Below are 23,195 nucleotides of genomic sequence, written 5' to 3'. Positions count from 1 at the left end.
CCCAACCCGGCACAGGGGGCCGGCGTCCCCTTTCCTCCTTCCACCCCCAGCTTCTGTTTCCAAAATCGTTGCCTCAAAAGGGGCAGGAGATAAAGCGTGCTGCAGAGAAGGACGTGCTGAGAATAAACGAGGCTTCTCTGTATGTCCACGGTCTAGAGGCAAATGCCTAAAAGCCTCCGACAGGGGGCAGGGGGTGCCGCAAAAGTGACCTCACCCTTCTGTGCCTCAGTTTCCCTCCCTGTAAAATCAGGCCAGTGTGGTTTCCTGGCCTGACATTTCTGACCGGATCATCCTTGGTGGGTGGGGGTGGGGCTCTTCTGTGTGCTGTAGGGTGTTTAGCAGCACCCTTGTCTCCTACTCACAAGATGCCAATAGCACCGCCTTCCAGGCTGTGACAACCAAACAGGTCTCCAGACATTGGCAACTGTCCCCTGGGGAGCAAAACTGCCCCCGCTTGAGAACCACTGGGCCGGCGGTTCTGAGGCCAGCTTGTTCAGACGCCCAAACTTCGTCCGTCCCTCCTCTGGCCCGTCAGTGAACGGCACCTCAGCAGCACTGCCCCGAAGTCTGAACCCGGCCGGCGGTGCCGGGCAGGGGGCTGGCGATGCAGATGGAAGCCCGGGCAGCTGGCCTTGACCAGCACAGACCCTACCCCCCATCCCTCTTTTCCTGGGGGGTCCACAGCATCCCGCAGACTGAGGAACACCGTTGACCCTAAGTGCCCACAAAGGCTTGAGGGGAGCTCTACCCTTCCCCCCACATCAGGAAGAGAACATTTTAAAAATCTTTTTATTTAATTAAAAAAAAAAGACAGAACCACCCCAAACCAGTAGTAGGTACAGGATTCACAGGTGCTTAATCGGTGAAACACACAGGGGTGGTTGGAGAGGGTAGGCAGAGACAGCACAGGCTACCCCATCGGCCCCCGGGGAGGTTTCAGCCTGCAGGGGGGAGGTCTCAGCCTGCAGGGGGCAGGGCCGCCCCGCCGCTCCCCTGCCCAGGCGGCCGGCTGAGACAAGACGCAGGGAGAAGGAGAACAGGGGCCAGAGCCGAGGGGCCCTCCCGCAGCCGGGGCAGGGCGTGTGGAGAAAGGCTGTGACAGCCAGGGGTCCGAGGCTGCTCTGCTCCCTGCCCTTTGTCGCTTCTTTCTACTCTCTCGGTCCCTGGAGGGGGCTCCATCTTCTCGCCTGGGACTGGGCAAGAGGTAGGAATCGTTGGAACACAGCTTTCTCCATGAAAAGACAGCAGCTCCCGGGGCAGTGGGGATGGAGGGTGGGGTGGGGACTCATGTGGAAGAAACAGCAAAGCTGCCTTGTGTTTGGAAGTGACAGAAGAAGACTCTTGGGGCCTGGCAGGGGGAGGGGTCCCCAGATTTCACCCCCTTCCTCCTAGCCGGAATGATGGTGTCTTGGCGTGGAGGGGCGAGGGCGACCAGGGGTGGGGGCAGGACAGCGGGGCTGGCCCACCCCGGGTGCAGCCATGCGCCCTGACGCTCCAGCACTCACCGCTGCTCGTGCTTGGACAAACCTCCGCCCAGAGCCCACCTTGCGGGACGAGGGCTCCAAGGGAGCACGACACAGCCTGGCACTGGGCACCTCAGCTCACCAGCACGCAGGGCTGCCCACCGGAGGCGGGAGGTGGGGCACGTGGAGATTCGCTCTCTAGGGGCCAAAGGAAGATGGCAATGACCTTGACCCGGATCTGAACTTTCAGGGGGTCCGTGAGCAAGTGGCTGAGGTAAGAATTTGCTCGTCACTTCCAAGGACAACAGCTACCGGACAGAGTCAGAGAGGACAGCTCCGGATCGGATTCCCAAGTCTCCAGAAGTAAGAAAGGGTACGTTGTTAGAAAGCACGCGTTTTGTATAAAAGAGGGTGAGCTCCATGTCCCATAAAGTATTTCTTCTGAACCTGAACATGCTTCCATGTTCTCTGCTGACTTTGGGGGAGGGGAGGGGAAATACTTGGAAAAACTTGCAACAGGGAAGCGGCCTCCTTGGTCCCAGGCGCTGAGCCGTCGGTCTGGTGAGGGGGAAGAAGGTCGCAGCGTGGCCCTGCGCCCGCTTCCTCGCTGAGCCCTTTCAGGGGTGGCAGAGTGAGTGGCGACGAGAGGGGCGGGGGGCAGTGTCCAGCTACTTCTTAAGATGAGGAAATGAATGTAACCTGCTGTCCTGGTGTTTATTTGCAGTGAATCATGACTAATGACCACCAAACGGACATGGACGTTTGTTCTCTGGGTTTTTGGTCACGCTTCCCCCTCGGGTCTGCCCAGGCGTTCAGGCTCCTGTCGCCAAACACCAGTGTGTGTGCCACGTCTGTCCTGTGCTCTCCCCCACGAGCAGCCCTCAGGCCAGTGGGGTGGGACACAGCAAGAGGTCAGAGGGCCACTTTCCTCTGGCCAGTGGAACCTTCAGACTCTCAAGTACAGTCAGTGTGTTCTGCCCTTTCCAGGTGAGGCGGAAACTTCCAGAAGCAGATGGGAAAGGCAGCAGCAGCAGCAGACTCCGGCTTTGACCTCATGTCCGGGCCAGTGAAAGCCTCCTGCTCTGTGGATTCCTCCACAGGCCTCCGTCTCCCGGGTTGGAGGGGAGCCGGCCCCGGGACAGCGCAAAACCCAAAGCACCAGCTGGCTTCAGGGCTCCCTCCTCAGGATCGCTGCAACGACAGGCCACTGCCAGAGAGACAGACAGAGAGACAGACGGACGGATAGACAAGAAGGACGGGGCAAGCTTTAGCTTCCACGTGTCTGGCTCCCGGGCACAGAAACCTCAGGTCAGAAAGTGGCTGACCAGTGTCCTGAGGCCCCCGTGTGCCCAGCCAGTGGCCGCTCAGTGGCCCAGTGCCCAGGCAGGGAGAGAAGGCCCCGGAAGCCGGTTCTCCTGGAAATACTTGTTTCCGAGAGGAGAGAATGGCTCGATGTTGTTTTCTCGGGTTCGTGAAGGCTGGGCGGCCTCCTGGGGGGTTTCAGAGCCCAGGCATCAGAACACCCTGTTTGGGGGTGAAGTCAGCCTTCCGTTTCTGACTCCAGTCTCCTGGCGCTTCGCTCCAAGCCAGCCCACGACACAGCTAGAGACCGGGGAGGGTTGGGTTTGGTTGCGGTCCGTGGCCGGCTGGTCCACCTGGAGGGTTCGGTGCCCTCGCGTGGGGTCCACACAGCCATTCGGGGGAGAGGCTGGCGCTGAGAGAGGGGCGCTCACACAGGGGTTGTCCGCCGGTTCAGCATGCTGACGTGCAAGCCTTCCTTCAGGTCCTGCTGGAAGAAGTCATGCACCTGCAGGAAGCTGGCCTCCTGGCTGGGGCTGTAGCTGGCCGCCGTGGTCACCTTGAGGGGCTCCCGGGACAGCGTGTACATGGACAGCTCGCCCATGGGGATGGCCCCCGTGATCTTCAGGCCCACCGGTGACGCGTCCCTGGAGGGCGAGGCCTCGGTGGACCTGGAGCTGGACCTGGAGCGCCGTCGCCGGTACCTGTAGCTGGGCATCCTCGCATAGGGGGACGAGGAGGGAGCCTTGAGGAACTCCCGTTTGGTCTTAAATCTCAGCTCTTTATTCTTCTCAATGTAAATGTTCACGGCCAGGACGCCCACGGTCTCGGCCACGATGAACGACAGGGCTCCGAAGTAGAAAGACCAGCCGTAGTTGTAGTGGTTCTTTTTGTCTTCGTCGCGCTTGTCACTTGGGTCGCCCGTGTTGCTGGAAATGTAGACGATGATGCCTATGATGTTGCTGAGGCCTGAAGGGGGAGGAGGAGGGGGCGGGCGGGGAGAGGCAGAGGTTAGACCCACAGGGCACAGGGGGCGGAGCGGGGGCTGGGGGCTCGGATGGGCGTGGCCTTATTCTGGTTGCTGACTTGTCTTTTCAGCACTGGATTTTGAGTGGGTGACGCAGTACAAAATTCCCCTGAGATATACGATAAAACACGGGCTCTTGGCCACCCAGTTCTCCTTCTGAAGGTGGCTGCTGTTACTGTCTTTCTTTTTTTATTTCTATTTTTTAAATTTATTTTTCTTGTAATCCTCTCTTGAGGATATGTTTACTGATTTTAGAGAGAAAGAAAAGGAGAGAGGTGTGTGAGAGAGCAACATCGACTGGTTGCCTCCCGTACGGGCCCTGACCTGGGATTGAACCCCAACCTTTCGGTGTGCGAGGCCAGCTCCAACCACTGGTCCAGGGCTGTCCTTCTTACTTTGTTCTTACATCCAGTCTCATTCTCTTTCTCTCTCTCTCTCTCACACACACATGCACACCCACACAGACACACACCCACAGATCTATTTTTTCCCCTGCACACACTCTCTGGCCTGTGCCCTTCCACTGCAGCCTGTCTGAGAGGCAGTTCCGTGCAGGGACATCCGCACTGCCTCTGTCTACCTGCGCCCACGGCACCTGCCCCCGGGCACCCCGCCAGGCCTCTGCTGTGGGTGTCCAGTGACTTCCCGACCTGCTACGACCAGGGTGCCAGGGACGCCTTGTGTGTGCACTATTGCACACGTGCAGGAGCACACTGTGGGGTGCGTTCCTGGCAGAGGGCCCCCCGCCTCGCTGGGTGTGTGCATTTAGATGCTTAGAAATAAGCTTTATTTTGGGATCCTGTGAGATTTATTCAAAAGTTGGGAAGAGAGCACAGAGAACTCCTGCCTGACTCCCACCCGGTTCCCCGTCAACGTCTTCCCGCACCACGCACTCGGGTCACAGTCGGAACGCCCGCCCGGTCCACTGCTGCCCACTACTCTGCAGGCTGCGCTCGGAGTTCCCGGAGTCTCTCGAATGTCCCGTCTCTGGGCCAGCGTCACCCGGGGCACCCTGCGGCATTTCATGTTGTGGATTCGGAGTCACCACCCCAGTGCCCTCCCCAGGGGCACCGACGGTCTTAGCAGAGTTCTCAAGTGTCTGGAATTCTGCCAACCAGGGAGGGGAAGTACAGGCACGATCGCTGTGTTTAAGTGGTTTTCTCCTATTGTGAGTGCGGGCCAGCCGAGCCAAGACTCCTGGGCTTGAGTCTGTCTTCCACCAACTCTCAGCTGTGAGACTTTAGGCAAGTTACTCACCTCCCCGTGCACTCGTGTCCTTTTGCACAAATAGGAACACCGAGGTGGGCGCTTCGCAGGGTGGGCGTGAGGGCTCAGGGGGCTCATACACGCAGCGCCTATGGCGAGTGCGTCTGGGTCTGTGAGGACCTTCAGTGTTCTGTCCTGTTGTCCATTTTCCTGCCGCCTGACCCCCGTGTGGTGGGGCGGGAACACTTCTTGCTAAGGGGGCCCGAGACCCTGCCCTGAGCAAGCCAGTTGTGGGTTGTAACCCTAAATGCAGGCTCTCCGTCCCAACACTCACTGACACACACACACACTCACACAGTTCTAAGACACATGTACATCACAGTTCTCACACACACACACCACAGTTCTTACATATACATACACACCACAGTTCTCTCTCTCTCTCACACACATACACCACAGTCTACACACACACACACACACACTCCACAGTTCTCACACATACATGCACACCACAGTTCTCACACACACACACCAGTCCTCACAAATACACACAACACAGTTCTTACATGTACATACACACCACAGCTCTCTTTCTCTCTCACACACACACACACCACAGTTCTCACACCCCCCCACAGTTCTCACACACACCATAGTCCTCACACACACCACAGTCCACATACACACACACACACACCCCACAGTTCTCACACACACCACAGTTCTCACACACACATACACAACAGTTCTCACATACACACACCACAGTTCTCTCCAAGCCCCTTGCTCACCCTGCCCCAGGCATGCTGGGCTTCTCTGCATCTTCTGTGCCCTGGCCAGCCCTGTCCCTTTCACCCTGTCGCTACCTGGCCAACTCCTTCAGGTCTTGGTGTCTGTGAGTCCCTTCGGGTACCTCTCTGACTGCCCAACTTAACCAGGCACCCCTCTTACAGGCTTGTGAGGCCAAGTGCTGCCCGTTTGTGGCACTTTGCATGCCCGGACTTCATTATTTCTGATTGAGGTTACGTTCACATAGAATTAACCCTGTGAAGTGTGCAGGTAAGTGGCACGTAGCACACTCACACTGTCGTGCAGCCACCACCCCTGTCTTGTTCCAGAACATTTTGTAACCCAAAAGGTGGCCCCGTTGAGCAGTGTGCTCCCCACGCCTTGCTCAGCGCCCACACCTGGGCTTTGGAAGTGAGTCCCACATAGAGACCGTGGGGACCAGAGCAGGCGGCTCACCTGCAGCCACGAAGAGGATGCCGGCACTGAGGACGATGTTGTTCTTGCGGCTATAGAACCGCCCAGCAGCGATGCAGAGCCCACCGAGCAGCAGCAGGATGGTGCTGAGGATGGGGAAGACGCTGGAGGCGCGCACGATGCCTGAGCCGGGTGGGAGACAGAGCAGAGAGGGCTGTGAGACCGGCCGCCAGCTCCTGGCCACGGTGCCAGCTATGGCCATGGTGCCGGGCAGGGGCCCTGAATACCAAGGCCCGGCCCCTGGACTGTGACTGCTCTCATTAGGCCCTAGAGACCGTGGGGTGTTGGGAGCTGGGCGGGATGGGGGCAGCTAGACTAGATGTGAGTGGCGGCCCCGCCTTGCTGGGTACACCAAGGGGCTGAAGTCATGCCCGCCCACATCTCGCCTAGGCTTTCCCTAGGTGTGAGTCACTTTTCTACCAGCCAGCAGGGAGGACAGCCCCTCAGTGGCAGCAGGGAGGCCACAACGGCAGCCGTGAAAACTTTGGACCGCCTCCCCTTCGCACGGCACCTCCCAGCCCGCTGAGCCCTCTCAGGGACGTTGTCTCTGTGAAGCCTCCAAAGGCTGGCAAGAGGTGTCCTCACGAAGGGACTCGGAGGGGTGGCTGAGGAGGACATGGCCTGGCACTGTGTGGGTTGGGGAACTGGCTGCGCTCTATGACATGCTGGTGCTGGCTGTGTGGCCTTGGACACATCGCTCTGCCTCTCAAACACTGCGTTTCTTCGTTTGTGGAACTCGGTGCCTAATAGTAGCTGCAGCCTAGGGCTGGCTTCATACGAATGAGGGACTTAGCACCAGGCCTGGCCATGGCATGGACTTCCAAAGTAACAGCCTTTATCTCTGTTGTCATTATCATTGTCATCACCCTCAGAGACAGACAAGGACATGAAGAAAGCTCAGGACCTCCTGGGGTCACAGAGGACGAGGCAGCTGGACAGAGAGACACATGTGGACTGGGGTGTCCAACAGAGAGAGATTTGCTCCCTTGCTCTGCCCTCTCACCTCTTTTATGCCTATGGAGAGCAGTAGTACCCATGTGTAAGGGGGTGAATTGTGGCCCCCAAAAGATATGTCCAAGTCCTAGCCACAGGTACCTATGAACGGGAGCTTATCTGGAAAAAAGGTCTTTGCTGATGTGACTATATTCAGGATCTCGAGATGCCTCCATCCTAGACTTGGCATCCTAAATCCAATGCCAACCGCTCTGATAGGAAGAGAAGACCCAGCAGAAGAGGAGACACACAGGAGAGAGGCCGTGGGAAGATGGAGGCTGAGAAAGGAGGGGTGCAGCCCCAGGTCAGGGAGGTCAGGGAGGGCTGGGAGCCCCCGGAAGCCGGGAGCTGCAGGAAAGAGTCCCCACGGGTGAGCCTTGGAGGGAGTGTGTGCTGATGGGAGGCCCCCAGCCTCCCCACTGTGAGAGGGTGAGGTCCTGCTGTTCTGTGATTTGTCACGGCAGCTCTAGAAGAAGGATACCTGCCTGGGAGGGCTTTTGAGAGAATCTGATGAAATGAGGTTCATAAAGCACTTAGTAGGGGCTTGGGGATGCGGGTCCCTCTTCCTTAGCATCTGGCTGGAAGGGCAGGAGGAGGGGAGGGGGGCGCGAAGGGGAGCCCCGGGCTCAGCCTTCCCGACACGCCTGCATGCCTCCCAGCCCAGTAAAACTCTCACTCCGGGGACCCTTGGTGGCCCTGGCGGCGGGGGACAGGGAGTCGGGGAGCGCTGGCAGGCGCCCACCTCCTGAGCCAGCTGAGCCAGTGTGCGGCGTCTGGGCCTCTGAAGACAGCGTTTGTCTCCTCTCCTGTGAGCCCTGCAGTGTGCGCCCTGCCTCACAGAGAGCTGTTTGTTCGGGGCCTTAAATGAAGCTCTTCTCCCACTGCCACCTCTTCCTCCCTGTTTTTTCCCACAGCCGTGGGCTCTGGGAGGAGGTTTCCTGGGGCATCTGAAACGTGCATCTGAGCTGGGCTCCCTGGAGGCCGCTGGCATCCTGCGACGGCCCAGAGGGGTGGAGAGAAGGCAGCCTGGTGCCTTGGGTCGCTGAGGTCAGGCCAGGCTCAGAGCCATCCGTCCTGCCCAGGTAAGTCATGTGAGCACCTGTCCTTTGCCCCATGACCTCACTCCAGAGCTCTGGCTGTGTGGATGCCAGCCAGGGTCGCTGTGCACTGTGGGGCAGGCTGGGATTGCCCCAGGCTGGGGGCCGAGCGAGGCTGATGTCCAGCCGTGTGCTGTGGCCACATCAGGCCCTGGCACACTTCCTTCTGATTCGCCATCAGACACACCCAGCAGCCCTGACATCAGCACTCGGAGGCTTAGCACTGACGTCATCCCCCTGCCTGGAAATGTGGAACCCGGAAAAGGGGCGCCAGGCCCGGGGCAAGATGCTCGGGAGCCCCTGGGGCCAGCAGGGCAGGTGGAAACGTGATCTCCCAGCCCCACAGCTGCCTGTGGGCCAGCAGAGGCACTGCCAGCGCCTGGCAGGGAGCTGGCAGCAAGCCCTGTGACGGCGACCTCAGTCAACGGAGCCCAGTTTCTCCGGAAGCCTTCAGAGTGCACGGCTGGGGGCTGACTTGGTTCTCGAACTGTCAAAGGTGGGCTGGGAGGAGCATGCCTGGGGGCCTGCCATTCCCACCGGCATCCACTGTGGAACCTCCTGCAACCTTCTCTGACACCCGCTCCCCACTGGAACGTCGGCACCAGGAAGCGGAGGGCTGCTCGCTGCTGTGTCCCTCATGCCTACAGCAGTGCCTGGCACGTGGCCGGCCCCCAGACTTGAACAGGTGGAGACATGGGTTCCCATGAACTTGTGTCTCCCACAGATGCCAGCCCCACAGCCCTCTCTCCTGTGCTTCTGCATACTTTGGGGATCAACAGTCTGGATAAAGGCCACAGGACTGAATGCTGGGGACCAGGGTGTCCTCAGAGACACAGGCTGGATGGCTGCGGCAACCGTGACCTTGGCCTGTCCTGCAACGCTGCCTATTCCCTCCGGCTCCAAGCTCACAGGTACCTGCGCTCTGGAGCTCAGTGTCAGGGCGGTTCTCCCCATTTCTGCAGCTCGAGTGGAAACGACTCTCCTTGTTGGACAATTGACTCTGCCCTGTACCCCAGTTCCTCCAGCTGCTGGAGACCACAGGCCCCGAACCGGTCACCCCTTCTCTTCCTGGGGAGTCCCCGGCCTGGTTATTGACCCTGGCTGTTCTCTCTGTAGTACACACTTGAGGAGAACATTTCCGTCCCCGAAGAGCTTTAACTGCCATCGTGCTGTTCCCTCCTTTTATTTGGGAAAGTCACTGCTGGGCCCTCTGTGCCCTCCGTGTTCTCCCTGGGGCCACCGCTGGCGGTGTGAGGAGCCAGGGCTGGATGGCGCCTGCAGGGCACACTCTTGGTTTGCCCCTCGGGCCTGCCCCCCTCTACCTCCCACCCATCCTGCTCTGGGCCCAGGAGGCGGAGCCACAGAGAGTCATGGGGTGCCCTGGACTCTGGCTTCAGGAGCCCAGCGCAGGTGAGGCGGCTCTTTCCCTGGCTTTCTCCCTCAGCCTGCGCCTAAGGGGGCTGCATTCTTCCTAAAGGCCACACATCCTGCTCCATACCTGCCCCCTCCCCTGCCTGGGCCCAGGAGTGTACCGGCTCCTCCGTTGCTGGCCCAGGAGTGCTCACCATCCCCTGCCAGTTTCCCACGGCCTTGCCCACACCTCTGTCAACAGTCCTACACGAGCACCCTTCACTCGCCCCGTCTGAGCAGGCCCTCTGCTTCCTGCTGGGACTTCAGAAAGCCACATGATCTGACCTCTGGGCTGATGAGTCACGAGACCAATCCAGAAAGAGACCCTAGAACTCTGGGGGCCACAGGGGAGGGGGCAGGCACAGGGTAGTGAAGAGGAAGAACCAGCGCCAGTGCCCGTAACCCCAGGCAAGTTCAAGTGGGACGTGGTGAGGGCGCGGTTTGTTTCTCGGGTGCCTCCTCCCTGCAGTCCCAGGGTGGGGCGGGAGGCAGATCTGCACCCAGAGCCTTAGGCACCCCCTGATTGCCCGGGGTGGGGCAGAGAAGGGCAGGTGCTGAGTCGGGGTGGAATTTAGCTGAGCCACCCCCTCAGCGGAGCTAAGTACCAGGGGCTGCCCTAGATGGTTGTGCAGTCCACACCTTGCACACCTCGAAGAGTGTTACCTATACCGCAGGCTCAGCACGTGCTGTGCGGTGGGCCACCTGCATGACCATCAGTGGCCACGCTGTGGAGGAGTATCACTGGCTTGGTCAGTGTTGGCCCCTGGAAAGCAGCGAGGACAGGCGGGAGGAAGAGGAGAAGGTGAGGGAGGGGGATGGGAGGGGGACCAGGCCAAATTATTTCAGGTCCTGGGCCTGGCCGGAGCAGCCTGACGCCGCCCCAGGCTCCACTGGGACCACATGCTGTCCTCTTTCGCTAGATGACTCAGAACCCGAATCCTCTTTTAGAAAAAAATAAAACCAAACCAAACTGACCCACGAGCAGGTGCGGAATGAGCTGTGCTCCCTCTGAGGACACGGGTTCTGATTCTCCATAAATGGGACCAGGCCCACACCCCGGGGGACGAAAAGGGGAAAATGACTTCGATGTGGTGCTGCCTTTTCCGTCCCCGGGCTCCTTCCCTCCTTCCTCCTCGGGAGGCCCAGGGGTGCGGTCTGGCTGGATGCAGGGCATGGAGCTGGGTTAGTCCTTGGGATTCCGCATGTGCTGTGATGTGCTCCATTCCGGGGCCGGCCCAGCCACAGGACACAAGCAGGGCAGAGACAGACAGGGTGGCTCTACCTGTCGGAGCTGAAAACGCTTAAGGCCCACGTGTCAGAAGCTGCTCTCACCACCTCCCACAGGCTGCCCGGCACCCCAACAGGCTTAGTGTGCATGGGGAGGGGTGGGCAGGTGCAGCGCTGGCAGGTGAATGTGTTGGGGGTGGGTCACAGCTCCCCAGGATGCTGAGCCTGGGGCAGCCTCTGTCTTTAACCTGAACACGGGCCCAGCTGCAGCACCTGCTCCCCTGAAGCCAGCCACACCCAGCAGCCCTGGGGGGTGGGGATACCCATGCCTGCATCTACTCTCCCCAGGCCGCAGTCTCCCTGGGAGTGGGCCTCTCAGCCAAGTAACTGCACCGGGACACCCAGAATGTCATGGCAACACTGCACACAGCTCCGTCCTCTGAACCAGAAAGGGAGAGACGAGCGCATCTGGAGAAAGGCACCCCCTGCACCCCCGAAGAGCCTGTCTTTACTCCAGTGCCCACCTGCCCCCCGGCTTCCCCTCCACACACACAAGGGGCAAGGGATTCTCGACACTCACGCAGGAGATACTCTGAGCTGTCGTGGTCATAGTCGTTGTCCTCGGGGAAATGGTTGATCCGGAAGCAGTGCCCCTTGTAGATCCCTGGAGGGAATGAGAGGAACGGGACGCTGTGAGAGCTGCGTGGGCCTCACTGGCCTGTTCGTTCTGGGCTCTGTTGCCGCGGGGGTGCCTGTGAGCTGGGCTCTGAGCAGGCCCTGGACACGGCGTCCCCAGCCCCGTGGGGGACAGGCACACACGCAGGGAACAACCCCACGGTGGGAGGGTGCCCTAGAGGCGACCGTGTCGTTCGTGGTCCCAGTCTGGCTTTTCACCCGTGGCAGTGAAAGGGCACACGGCCCGTAACTATTTGGGGACAGAGAGACCTCGAGGAGGGGTCCTGGGCAAGCAGGACGTGCTCTCCCCTACCCAAGGGGACTGTGGGGCCACACCTTAAAAATGACAAAGAATTGGCCACTGGGGAGTGGGAGGGGGTGCTTTCCAGGCAGAGAAGGAAGCCATGGAAAGACAGGGTTAGGGCCGGAGCTGGGCGGATTTGTGGGGGGCAGGAGGGAGGTTCAGTGAGCCTTGAGCTTTGCAGGACGTGTGTGTCTGGGCTGAAGAGGCCCGTATGCGGGGGACTATGAGTCAGGTAAATTAGGATGGAATCCGCCCCCACCGGATCTGCCTGTATCTTTCCCTCTCTCTCAAACACAGTTATGGTGAGTCCCGCCCCAGGCGCACGCCGAAACTGCAGGCAGTTGGCAACATGACTCCAATCCTCTCATCCGGTGTGAAATAAGAGAACATGGAGTGAAAGAAACTTCCAGAGAGACCAAGGCATCTCCTGCCTGGTTTCCCCTCCCCTCTGTGAGGAGTACCCTCATAGGGTGGGAGGCGGGACACCCTGGGTAGTTTAGTTGCAGGAGGACTGGCCAGTCTCCCTTCTTGAATCTTCCATCCAGCTCTCCCAGCCCCTGCTCCCCTGCAGATGGGGGATGCCCAGGACAGAAGGGGGCACCGGTGGAGAAGGGGCACACGGGGTGTCAGGCCCTGCCCAGCCTTCCAAGCCCTCGCCCCGGGGTCAGCCTCCCTGCTCCTGCGAGGAGCTTATCTCCATGGCCTGCACTGCCAGGCCGGGACGGTTTCCAGCTGGGCCCAATTCTTGTTCTGCAGCTGCTGCCAAGCGTCCTGCTGGCCCCCGGCAGCCCGGCCTGACCTCACACAGTGCGGGAGCAGGGCCTGCGTCAGACCAGCATCCACTGAGAAGCTTGGGGCATGCTGCTCTTCCACCGTTTACCAATTAGCTGGCTTCCCGCTGCTTCCCGGAGCTGTCCCGCTGTCCGCTGCCTCCAGAGCACTAGCGTGCAGGCCTCCTGCTTCCCAAAGGCCCGCAGGGGCCCCTGGCGGGTGGGCTGGGCTTGGTTAGGGACGGCGAGGAACAGAGGAGGGTCTCAGAGATGACACCTCGAGTGCTTCACACTTCAACTGGGTTCTCAGAGCTGTGTTAAGCATGAACAACTTAGTGACCCAGTTCAGTCTCCTCGTCTGTAGGACAGACACAACCACGCGCCTTACTCCTAGGGATTTTGCATGAGAGAATACTCAGAAAGGCACCTAGACGATGCTTGGCCCATGGCGAGGGCTCCAGGCAGGTTCGCTGCTATTGGACCCAGAAACCACCCGCCCTCTGCTCCGCCAGTCCTCAGTCTTTCGTGAGTGGGAATTGGTAGAGGACCACGAGTGTTTGTGATGGAGAGGAGAGAGCACCAAGACGGGCTGGGGTCAGGATGGTGGGGGTGGGGGGCACATGGAGGCCAGAGTGGGCCGCCACACTCTCCCCTCCCTCCCTCCTGGCTCCTGTACCCCAGGTTCAGAACAAGCATTTTCCAGGCGTGGTGGGCTTAATGTAACATTTTGCTCTTTGTCGCCCCCTCTCCCAAGTTTTGGTCTACTCCTTGAGTCTAAACACAGTCACCAAGTCACACATGCTTGCTGGAACCAGCCAAACAGTGAGAGGTTGAAAAAGAAAAAAGAATCTCTCTCTGCAGACGTGTTTCCAGAGGTCAACAGTCGGCTGTGCATCTTCCTTGGAGTGCAACCTACACACGTACATGTACGTGAGGTCAACACCCATGCTTCTAGAAAATCCAACCTTTCACATGGACATAATTGTACATTTGCCCACGGTTGTAGGAAACCACACAGAGGAACCCCATGTACCTGCCCCCGCCACTATGGTAACATCTTGCAAAACTACAGTATCGCAACCGGACACCAAGGTGGCTACAGTGAAGATACAGAACGTCCCACCCCACCAGGACCCCTGGTGTCACCCACCCTTTTGTACCCACACAGCTCTCCCTGCCCCCAGCCCGTCCCCACCCATGGCAACCACGAAGGTAGTTTCCACTTGTGTGGTTCTGTCCTTTCAGGAATGTTCCTCAGAGGGAGTCACGCAGCACATAGCCCGTGGGGATCTGCTCTTTTCCTTCAGCGTGCCTCCCCTGAGACTCAGCCAAGTTGTTTAGGAATCTAAACAATTGTTTAGAGCGTATCCCTTTGTTTTTTCTTTTTATTGTCCTCTCATGCCTCTGAGAGCCAGTCCTACAGTCAGGACGGCCCTCCTAAACTGAGGGGGAGATTGCCGTGTGTCCCGCCGCACTCCCCTGTCGCAACCGAGCACAGGGGAGCGGAGAACGCACAGGCCAGGACAAGGGCGTGCCCTTTGAACCGCAGTGCACCACTCCACGGCGCGGGTGCACCACAGTTCGGCGTCAGCGTTGCTTCTGGCGATCCCGCCTGTGGCTCCCGGCTGTTTCTAATGACGCTGCTGTAAACATTCGTGCGCAGGTTTGGGGAGGGGCCGTGTTCTTTCTCTGGCTTGAACGTGCAGGGCGGCAAATGCGGGCTCACTCCAGACCTGAGCGTTTTGTTTTAGGAGGGACTGACAGACTGGTCTCGAGAATGGCTGTACGCTTATTTTAAAAAGTGGAATCACACTCTGTAACATTTAACAATACGTACACACATCTCTCCAGGTCAATATCTACAGATCTTACTTCTAAGAAAACCTGTTTGTTTTAAATAAAAACCAGTATGTTGATCCTAATCCGAACATTGCTGAAAATCCTAGAAGGAAATGAACAGCGTAGGGACCAGGGGAGTGAATCTTGCTCCATCACTGATAATGCTAAAAGAAAAACATGCTTTGGCAGAAATGTGGGAACCTTATATTCAAACTTTCAATCTGAAAATAAAACTCAGGTTTTGAAACGTTGGCTTGCATATAAAACACATTTGTTCCGAATGCTCCTCCAGTCGATTTGGCTAACCTCCACCCTACATTGAGGATGCTGTTTTATATTTGACAGAAATTGTAAGTAGAAATCACTGCCTAACATATTAACTCATTTTCAGCATTCTTTCTATGGGGTTCATAACCATCCATCTTTATGGTTTATCAATTCAACTACACCATAGCGATAGGCATTCCCCTCTCTTGGGGCTGTGTGAACACACTGTAGATGCCACCACGTGGAATTATGCTCCAAGATACACGAACGCATGCCCCTTCTCCTTTCCCTCCCCCCGCACCAAACTCCTCGGCACAGACGAAAAGAATGGGCACTATCGTGGGTTGAACTGTGGGGGCCCCCCCGATATGTTGAAGTTCTTAACCCCTGGTCTCTGTGAATGTGATCTTATTTGGAAACAGGGTCTTGAAGACGGAGCCCAGTTAAGATGAAGTCACACTGGGGTGGGCTCCAAATCCAATGCTTGGTGCCCTGACTGGCGTGGCTCAGTGAGCTGGGCATCACCCTGAAAACCTATAGGTCTCAGGTTCGATTCCCTGTCAGGGTATATGCCTGGGCTGCAGGCCAGGTCCCCGGTTGGGGAGAGGCAGTCAACTGATGTTCCTGTCACACATCATGTTTCTCTCTCAATGTTTCTTCCTCCCTTTCCCTCTCTCTAAAAATAAATATAATCTTTTAAAAAAATCCAACGATTGGTGTCCTTATAAGAAGGAAATGTGAGCCCTGGCTGGCGTAGCTCAGTGGATTGAGCGCGGGCTGCGAACCAAAGCATCGCAGGTTTGATTCCCAGTCAGGGTACATGCCTGAGTTGTAGGCCATGACCCCCAGCAACCGCACATTGATGTTTCTCTATCTCTCTCCCCTCCCTCTCTAAAAATAAAAATAAAATCTTTAAAAAAAACTTAAGAAAAGAAGGAAATGTGGACACAGACACACACAGGGGAGATGACATGTGAAGACATCAGTTGGACTGATGTGTCTACACGCCAAGGGACGCCCAGGCGTGCCCGCAAGCACCAGAAGCTTGGGAGGGGCAAGGAAGTCTTTCACCCAGAGAATCAGAGAGGGTGTGGCCCTGCTGACACCTTGGTTTTAGATGTCTGGCTTTTGGCGCTGGGAGACAATCAATTTCTGTTGCTCTAAACCACCTGGTCTGTAATCATTTGTTATGGCTGCTCTAGGAAACTAATACAAGCATGTTGCTGTGTGACAGGAAGTGCGGCCTCCTTGTTCACTCATCGTTGGAGCCCAGCCTTGCAGGAAGGTGGAACTACCCCCACTCCCAGACGGGATGGGCTTTCCCGCTCCTCTGTCTGCTACAGGAACCCACGGCTGGTGCCTAAGCCCATCTGTACGGGGTATCTGCAAAAGCATCTTCTCACTGAGTGTGCCTTGAGGAAACTCCGCGACCTCTCAGGGCTTGGTTTCCAAAGCAACTTCGCCTGTCATCTGGGGTAGGTCCCCACCGGGGTCCCGAATCCTTTCCCTGGGGCCCTCCTATCTGGGGACTGCCAGCAATGGGGACCTCATCACCCCCCAAAGCATCCCATTTTCAAATAGCTTTAAGTTCCTGAAAGGTCACCTGCCTCCATAAAATTTCACCCACAGCTGCTATTTATAATCCACGGCAATAGAGGTTTCCCCCGATCACGTGTCAACCCTTCAAACCATGGAAGAGAGGAATTGTGTCTAACGGGACTGAAGCACGGCGGCCTTCCCAGCTGTCCAGGGTTTGCAGGGAGGCTCAAAGCTGAGCTCACGAGGTGGCCTACCAGCTGCCTCCCCTGGCCAGACCTTGCTAACCGTCTAGAGCACAGGTGGCAAACACAAAGCCCAAGGGCCAAATCCGGCCCTCCACCTTGTTTTATCCGGCCCGGCACCTTGTTTCTACCCGGCAGCACAGAGCTCCTTGCCCCTAGTTAAGGAGTAGTTACATTTACACAGTCTTAAAATTACATTTGGCCCTTTGAAGGCAACCACGAGGCTAATGTGGCCCCCGGTGAAAATGAGTTTGACCCCCTGGTCTAGAAGCCTGCTTTCAACCCCACCCACCTTACCCTGTCCACAATCTAAAGAGGCGAGGGCTGTGGAGGATGGGGCAGGAAGTGTCCTGGGACCTGGAGAGAGAAGGAAATGCCCCTGGGGTCAATAATTTGGGTATTTCTTCTAAATGAGTGTCAAACAAACTTTAGTTCCTCCAGCCATTTCTTTACTGATTGATTCCAAGATCTTTTTTTGCCAGCCTCGCTCCCTCCTCTGGGTCAGCTCCCAACTCTCAATGCCCAGAAGAACAAGTGCCCCCCTACCCCCAAACCCGCCGTTCCAGGCTGGATCCGACCCACCTGGCTTCAACCCAGGCTGGATCAGAGCGTGGCAGCCCCGCGTCCCCCTTCTCCGGACCCAGTGTTCCCGTGACTCAGCCTCCCGGGCCTTTTCCACAAGGGCCGCCTCAGCTCCCACAACCTGTTTGTGTCGAGTGCAGTGCTCAGTCCGAAGGATCTCACACTTACTGCTGTCAAATTGAATTTGGTTAGCGGTGGCCTGAGGCTCCCACTAGGGAGAAAATGAATGGCTGATGCAAGCAGTAAGAGAGAAAGCCATCTCCGACCCACTTCACATGTGACCTCTCTCTGTGAACGGCCATTGGTGGCGTGGCAGAGTAAGTGCCCTTTACAGCTGTTAGTTCTGACATCCAGCACTGGCCACGCTGTGGGAACTCTGAGGCGCTCCCAGGGGCTGCCAGCCTGTGTTCCCAGAGACAGGCGGCCCTCTCCGCCCCGAGGGTTGGGAAGGCGCTGGTGTGAGGTGCCTTCATTAGTCACCAGGAGAGTTACTTCTTCACCTGTCAGACTCAGGGATGAGGCCAGAGGGAGTGCCTGCGGCCCTACATTCCTGGACTATCTAATAGAGAAACAGTATAGGAGTGTGTGGCTACACCATGAACCTCTTTCGTTAAAGGTTTTTTTTTTTTAAGATTTTAATTTATTTTTGGAGAGAGGGGAAGGGAGGGAGAAAGAGAGGGAGAGAAACAGCAATGTGTGGCTGCCTCTCACATGCCCTGCACTAGGGACCTGGCCCGCAACCCAAGCATGTACTCTGACTGGGAATTGAACTGGTGACCCTTTGGATTGCAGGCTGGCACTCAGTCCACTGAGCCACAGCAGCCAGGGCCTACTAAAGGCATTTCTATAGGCATAGGAAACATCTGGAAAGAAATACCTTAGAATGTGTGCAGTGTTTTATTTCTGGGTGGTAGGGTTATGAGTGAATTAAAATTCTCTTGTGTGTTTTCTGAGTTCTCTATGATATATGAAAATGAACCTGTAAGGCTTGTTAAAAGGGCAGAACCAAATCTTGGACTCTATGTGGAGATGTGGCGGTGTGTCTGAAATGAGCACCGATCCGCCCGGACGTGGGAGCTGCTGAACAGACCATGAACAGACCATGAGGGGCTGGGAAGGTGTGGGGCGGGCACCTCGGCCTCTGCCGGGCGAGTGCCCCGTGTCCTTCCTCTGGGCTCGGACTGTGGTGCCCTGGGGTCAGGCCCTTGTCAACAGCTCGGATGACTAATCCCCAGGACTCTGTGAGGCAGACGTAAGACTTTCAGTGCCAACCCCAGGAAGGGCCCAGGCAAACTGGGACAAGCGGTCACCCCGGAGTCACTTCAGGGTGCTTGCATAATGGGCCGCCTCGGAGGTCTGTCCTGGTGAAGGGATCCTGGAGGAAAGAATGCTGGAGGGAGACTTACTAATAACGGTTGTTTGTGTCATTCCTTGACTGCTTTTCATAAGCACTGGTTCATTTGGTCCTCAGGCACCGTAGCAGCAGTGGCGGACACCTACTGAGAGTGTGTGACACCCTTTGCCCTGCCTCGTACTTCTCTGCCCGCCTTTTACTCCAGCCTTTTACTCATCAGTGCAGCAACCAGCTCCACGCACGTGGCAGCTGCACCAGCTATTTGTTTTTTGCCCACGGCACTGGGTGGATTGCCCAGGGGAGCTGCCCTGCACCTGTGCATGCGGAAGCTCCAGGGGTTAGGGAGGTGGCCTTTGCACAGGAGGATGGGAGCTGGTGGATAAATGTTCCCCTCCTCCACACTTAGATCCACTCTGCCCGCTTCAGGGCTCATGGCAGGGTGTGTGTGTGGCGGGGACAGGTCCCAACAGGACTGAGCACAGAGATGACCCACTCAGGGCCGCCCCTGTACTCTTGGCCCCTCTGTCTCAGTTTCACTCCCCCCAACCCTCCCCGACGCCAGCTCCTAGCAGTGCCACCCAGTACGCCTCCTGCATGCAAGGCCTGGCTGCGGCTAAGATGGAAGCTTATGTGCTGAGCACGTTCGATGCACACCTTCAAAGATGGAAGAGAGAGGCTGAGGGGTGTTGAAGAACCTTCTTCTTCAAAAGCCCCATGGCAGAGGGTGGCCCCTGGGATCTAGCTCCTTGAAGCCTCATCAAGCATTCTTCCAGCCCCACCCTGACGCCGCCTTTCCGAGGGTCCTCTCGGGACCCAGGAAGGGCTGCTGATGCCATCTGGGCTGCTGGTCTTTCTCCCCAAGACAGATCAGAAAGTGAGACCACAGAGCCACCAAGGGTGCTGGGTTTGAGAAGACGGTTCCCAGTGGTGTCTCCAGGCCGAGGTAAAGGCAGCTCTGGATCGGTGGGGCTGTTGGGAGAGCTCGGGGGGAGGAGACCTGGTGTGGCCTGGCCCCTTTCGGCTCCAGGGAAGGATGACAGTGAATACACAGCCACAGGGGCCAGTAGAAGAGGGCGGAGAGTGGGGCTTTTCTGCACAGTCCTCTCCTCAACAGTGTTTGTGCTGAGCACATGCTACCGTGCCCAGTGCTGGAGCTACAGCTCTGAGTTTGGAGTCGTCCTAAACTCCCACTCTGGGAGGGACTGGTGAGACAGGAAGATAAAATAAGTGACTGTCAGTCTCTTTTCATGGTGGTAAGGCAGGCAAGCAGGGAAAGGGATCTGAGGCCTTGTGGTTGGTGGGTTCCTGTTCTGAGCTCTGGCTGAACTCAAAGCTGAGGCCTGGGGCTAAGGGGAGGGGTCCACATCTGGGAAGAACATCCCATCATTCCCAGCCTCCTGGTTAGCACCAGAGGGGCAGGAAAGGCAGAAGAGGCCCAGCTGCTGGTGCAGGCCGCCCAGACAGGAGGAGGGGATGAGGGGGAGAAGCACAGCGGGCCAACCAGTCCACCAGCTTCACTGGGCTCATCCTCTGTGTTGGAAAATCATCAAACAATATTTATTCTTCTAAGTGGCTATCAGTTTGACCTTCCTAATATTTTGAAGTGGTTATCTCCTGCTGTGAATTGGGTCCTTGTATTCTGGTCACAGCCCGGGTGCAAGGGCCAAACGGGTCAAACCCTTGTCTCGGAGTGGGCTGTGTGGGAGGAGGTCCCCGTCCTGGGGCTGATCACTTGTGAGGGTGGATGCCCCTCCGGTGTTTCCCTGGAGCAGTTTGTCTGTGAGCCTGGCCCAACCTCCCGTGGGAACAGCCTAGCAGGGCTGCAGGGCTGCATGTTTCCAGGAAGGACCCAGCAATTCATGGAGAAGGTGGAGAGCTGAGGGGTGGCAGGGTCTCAGACTTGAGAGGAGACGTTATCCTCACAATAAGTATAGTGGCAGGGATTCGTGCAGCAGCTACTATGTGCCAGGCACTATTTTAAGCCTCTGATGTTTGTTAACTCCCTTCATCTTCATACTAACCAACCCTGGGAGGTAGAGAGGGTCACTAACACCACTTGCTACTAGGTGCCCTAGCTGGATTCGAACCCAGGCCGCCCAAATTCTTCATACATGCCCTTACCTCCCATGCTGGGAGAGCTCTCAGAGCTACAAGTCATTCTGATCGCCGGGAGCATGATGGGGAAGTGTAGGAAAAACTCCAGGCTAAGGACACTGGCTGATGTTTGGGGCTGAATTAACCTTTCACTGGACGATGGAGATGCTCAGGCAGAGGGATGTCAGTCCAGGACCTCCCACCCGTCAGGACAGAGGGTGAGGAGTTGTGAGGCGCCGGTGTGTATGGAGGGGGTGCCATGTGTGAGCAAAGGACCCTTGGGGGCCAAGGCGTGCAGGGAGCAGCAATGGTGTGCAGTGCTGCACTGGGGGTCACGCGTGGTAGGCTCGGGTGGGACTGGATGGTACAGTCTCTGCGGGGGTGACTTGAAGTTGCAAAGCCCTGGGTGGGTGGCCGCTCCTGAAGGGAGCAGCGAGGCGTGAAAAGGAGAAAGGCTGTGCAGGGTGGTGCAAGCCCCGCACCCTTGGACTGGAGAGACCCCATTCTTGTCCTTCGATGTGTCTGCAGATGAGGGACCAGAGGCCAGATGGAGGCGACTCGGCCAAGGTCATTCCAGCGCAGAGACGGGGGTATTCACTTCTAGAGCTGCCATAACCACAAACCAGGTGGCTTACCCAACAGAAATATGTCGTCTCACAGGTCTGGAAGCCAGAAGTCCAAGATCAAGGTGCAGGCAGAGTTGGTTCCTTCCCAGGGCTCTGAGGAAGAACGCATTCCAGGCCTCTTCCCAGCTTCTGGGGGTCTGCTGGCAGTCACGGGCGCGCCACGGCTTGTGGAAGCGCCACCTTAACTTTGGCCTTCATCTTCTCATGGCGTTCGTCCTGTGTGTGTCCATTTCCCGGGTTTCCTTTTTTCACAGGGACTGGATTAGGGCCCACCCTAATGACCTCATTTCAGCTTGGTTATCTCTTTAAAGACCCACATTCCAAATAAGGCCGCCACACAGGGTTGGGGGCAGATGCCCAGCGGGGTGCCCAGACCAGTGCTCCAAAGGCTCCACACTCCCCCGCCCCTCGAGAGCCTTGCTTTGCTCCCTGTAATTCCCCCTCAGAGCTTGTCCTCATAATTCCTTAATTCCATGCCGATCTCCAAAGAACGCTCCTAATAGCTGTGATTTACCAATTGGCACCCGCTGTGTCCTGCTAGGGCTGGCCTCTCTCCAGTCGCAGCTAGGCGGGCTGCTGGGTAAAGGAGCTCTGGGCCTGGAGAGGCAGCATGGGCCAGGCTGGACTTTCTGGGGAGCCCCATCCCCCTGGCCTGTCGGTGACTCTCCGTGAGACCCTGTCAGGCCACTGTGGCCTCCGGGTCCCTCACCTGTGTGTTGGGCAGCTGTTCCGTGTGAGGTCCTGGGACCCGGATGCAGCAGGGTGTCTGCTCACTGAACACTCACGCCCTCTTTCACGAACACGTGGCTACACTGTCTCTCAGCTTCCTTCGCAGTTCAGTGTGGCTATGTGACCAGGCTGGCGACCGAGTGTGAGCAGAAGGGAGGCGTGCCCTTTTGGGACAAGGCTCTGGTGGGTGCGTCCCACCAGCACCACTGCCCCCCTTCCCATCAGCCATAGGGAATGGTGGAGCCACAAGGCGGAGAGGACCGAGTCCCTGAATCCCACTGCAGAGGAAATGGGCTTACTCAACACCCACTCTGCACTGCTAAGTAGGCGATGCATCCACTTGACTTATGTGTACAACATTATGTGCTTTGGCGTGTTTCTGTTACGGCCATGATCAATCATGTAAAACAGGAACATCATGGACATGGTCTCTGCCCGTCCGGCGCTTTCTGCTCACGAGTCGCTCAGCTCTGACTGCGGCAGGAAGCCCGGAGGAGGGCCCAGAGCTTCGGGGAGCACGTCCCAGAGCCGCCCGGCCCCCGGCTGCCGGGCAGAGGTCAGGGAAGGCTGCCCCACCTGGGGAGGTGGGGACATGCGTTCATCATCCCTCAGAGCCAAGGTGAGGCCAAAGCATTTTGAGAAGGATGAAGCCTGATGATGTTGCCAGGGTGAGAATATAGTTTTTAAGGCCTGGTTCTTGGTGATGCCTTTTAGAACTGACCGGCGTTCCGACCAGAGTTTGGGAAGGAGCCGTCCGTGCTCTGTCCACAGCCCGGTGTAGGGACGCAGAGCTGGGGCAGCCGCTCTGGTGAGGACTGCACCGGCGAGCAAGGCTGGGCCGAGTCTCACACGTGCTCTGTTCCCACTTAGAGTCACAGAGGTACCTCGTGGTCCTTACAGGATCTGGTTGGATTTTGATATGAGCCTGGTCCGCCCATTCAGCCCTTTGCCCATTCTTTCTTTTAATTCAGCATTCACTTATTGATGCCAGGCTGTGGGTGTCCAAAGACACAGGTCTTGCCGGCAAGAGCTTACAGTGCTTTGACCGGTGAGGCTCAGTTGGTCGGAGCATCATCTCGTAAACAGAAAAGTCTTGGGTTCGATTTCTGGTCAGGGCACATGCCTGGATTTCGAGCTCCGTCTCCCATCCGAGTGCATTTGAGAGGCAACCAATTGATGTTTCTCT

At 57.5% G+C, this 23,195-nt stretch overlaps 1 protein-coding gene and 1 non-coding gene across 3 annotated transcripts in view; both read right to left on the bottom strand.

Annotated features, from left to right (window-relative positions):
- Nucleotides 1–844: 844 nt before the first annotated feature.
- The window catches only part of CACNG4 (calcium voltage-gated channel auxiliary subunit gamma 4), a 57,891-nt gene continuing 35,540 nt past the window's right edge, over nt 845–23,195 (bottom strand). Inside the window, exons 2-5 of one of the 2 annotated variants that reach the window (XR_006785322.1) lie at nt 11,569–11,652; nt 6,244–6,384; nt 1,506–3,731; nt 845–1,193 (exon numbers count right to left, since the gene is read on the bottom strand). Coding sequence is in view for 1 of the 2 variants with exons in the window: in XM_045835699.1 (XP_045691655.1) it covers nt 3,193–3,731; nt 6,244–6,384; nt 11,569–11,652 (764 nt within the window). In the remaining variant the exon portion in view is untranslated. Of the gene's footprint in view, nt 3,732–6,243; nt 6,385–11,568; nt 11,653–23,195 lie in introns of both variants that reach the window. The other variant, XM_045835699.1, reaches the window with a different exon arrangement.
- Nucleotides 14,125–14,264, bottom strand: LOC123817801. The gene has a single exon (XR_006785515.1). It is a non-coding gene; the product is annotated as a small Cajal body-specific RNA 11 (non-coding RNA).

Source organism: Phyllostomus hastatus, unplaced genomic scaffold (genome assembly GCF_019186645.2).
Source record: "Phyllostomus hastatus isolate PE091 unplaced genomic scaffold, TTU_PhHast_1.1 phas_contig_210, whole genome shotgun sequence".
In the NCBI taxonomy this organism is placed as follows: domain Eukaryota; kingdom Metazoa; phylum Chordata; class Mammalia; order Chiroptera; family Phyllostomidae; genus Phyllostomus; species Phyllostomus hastatus.
This window is presented reverse-complemented; position numbering and strand designations above follow the sequence as displayed.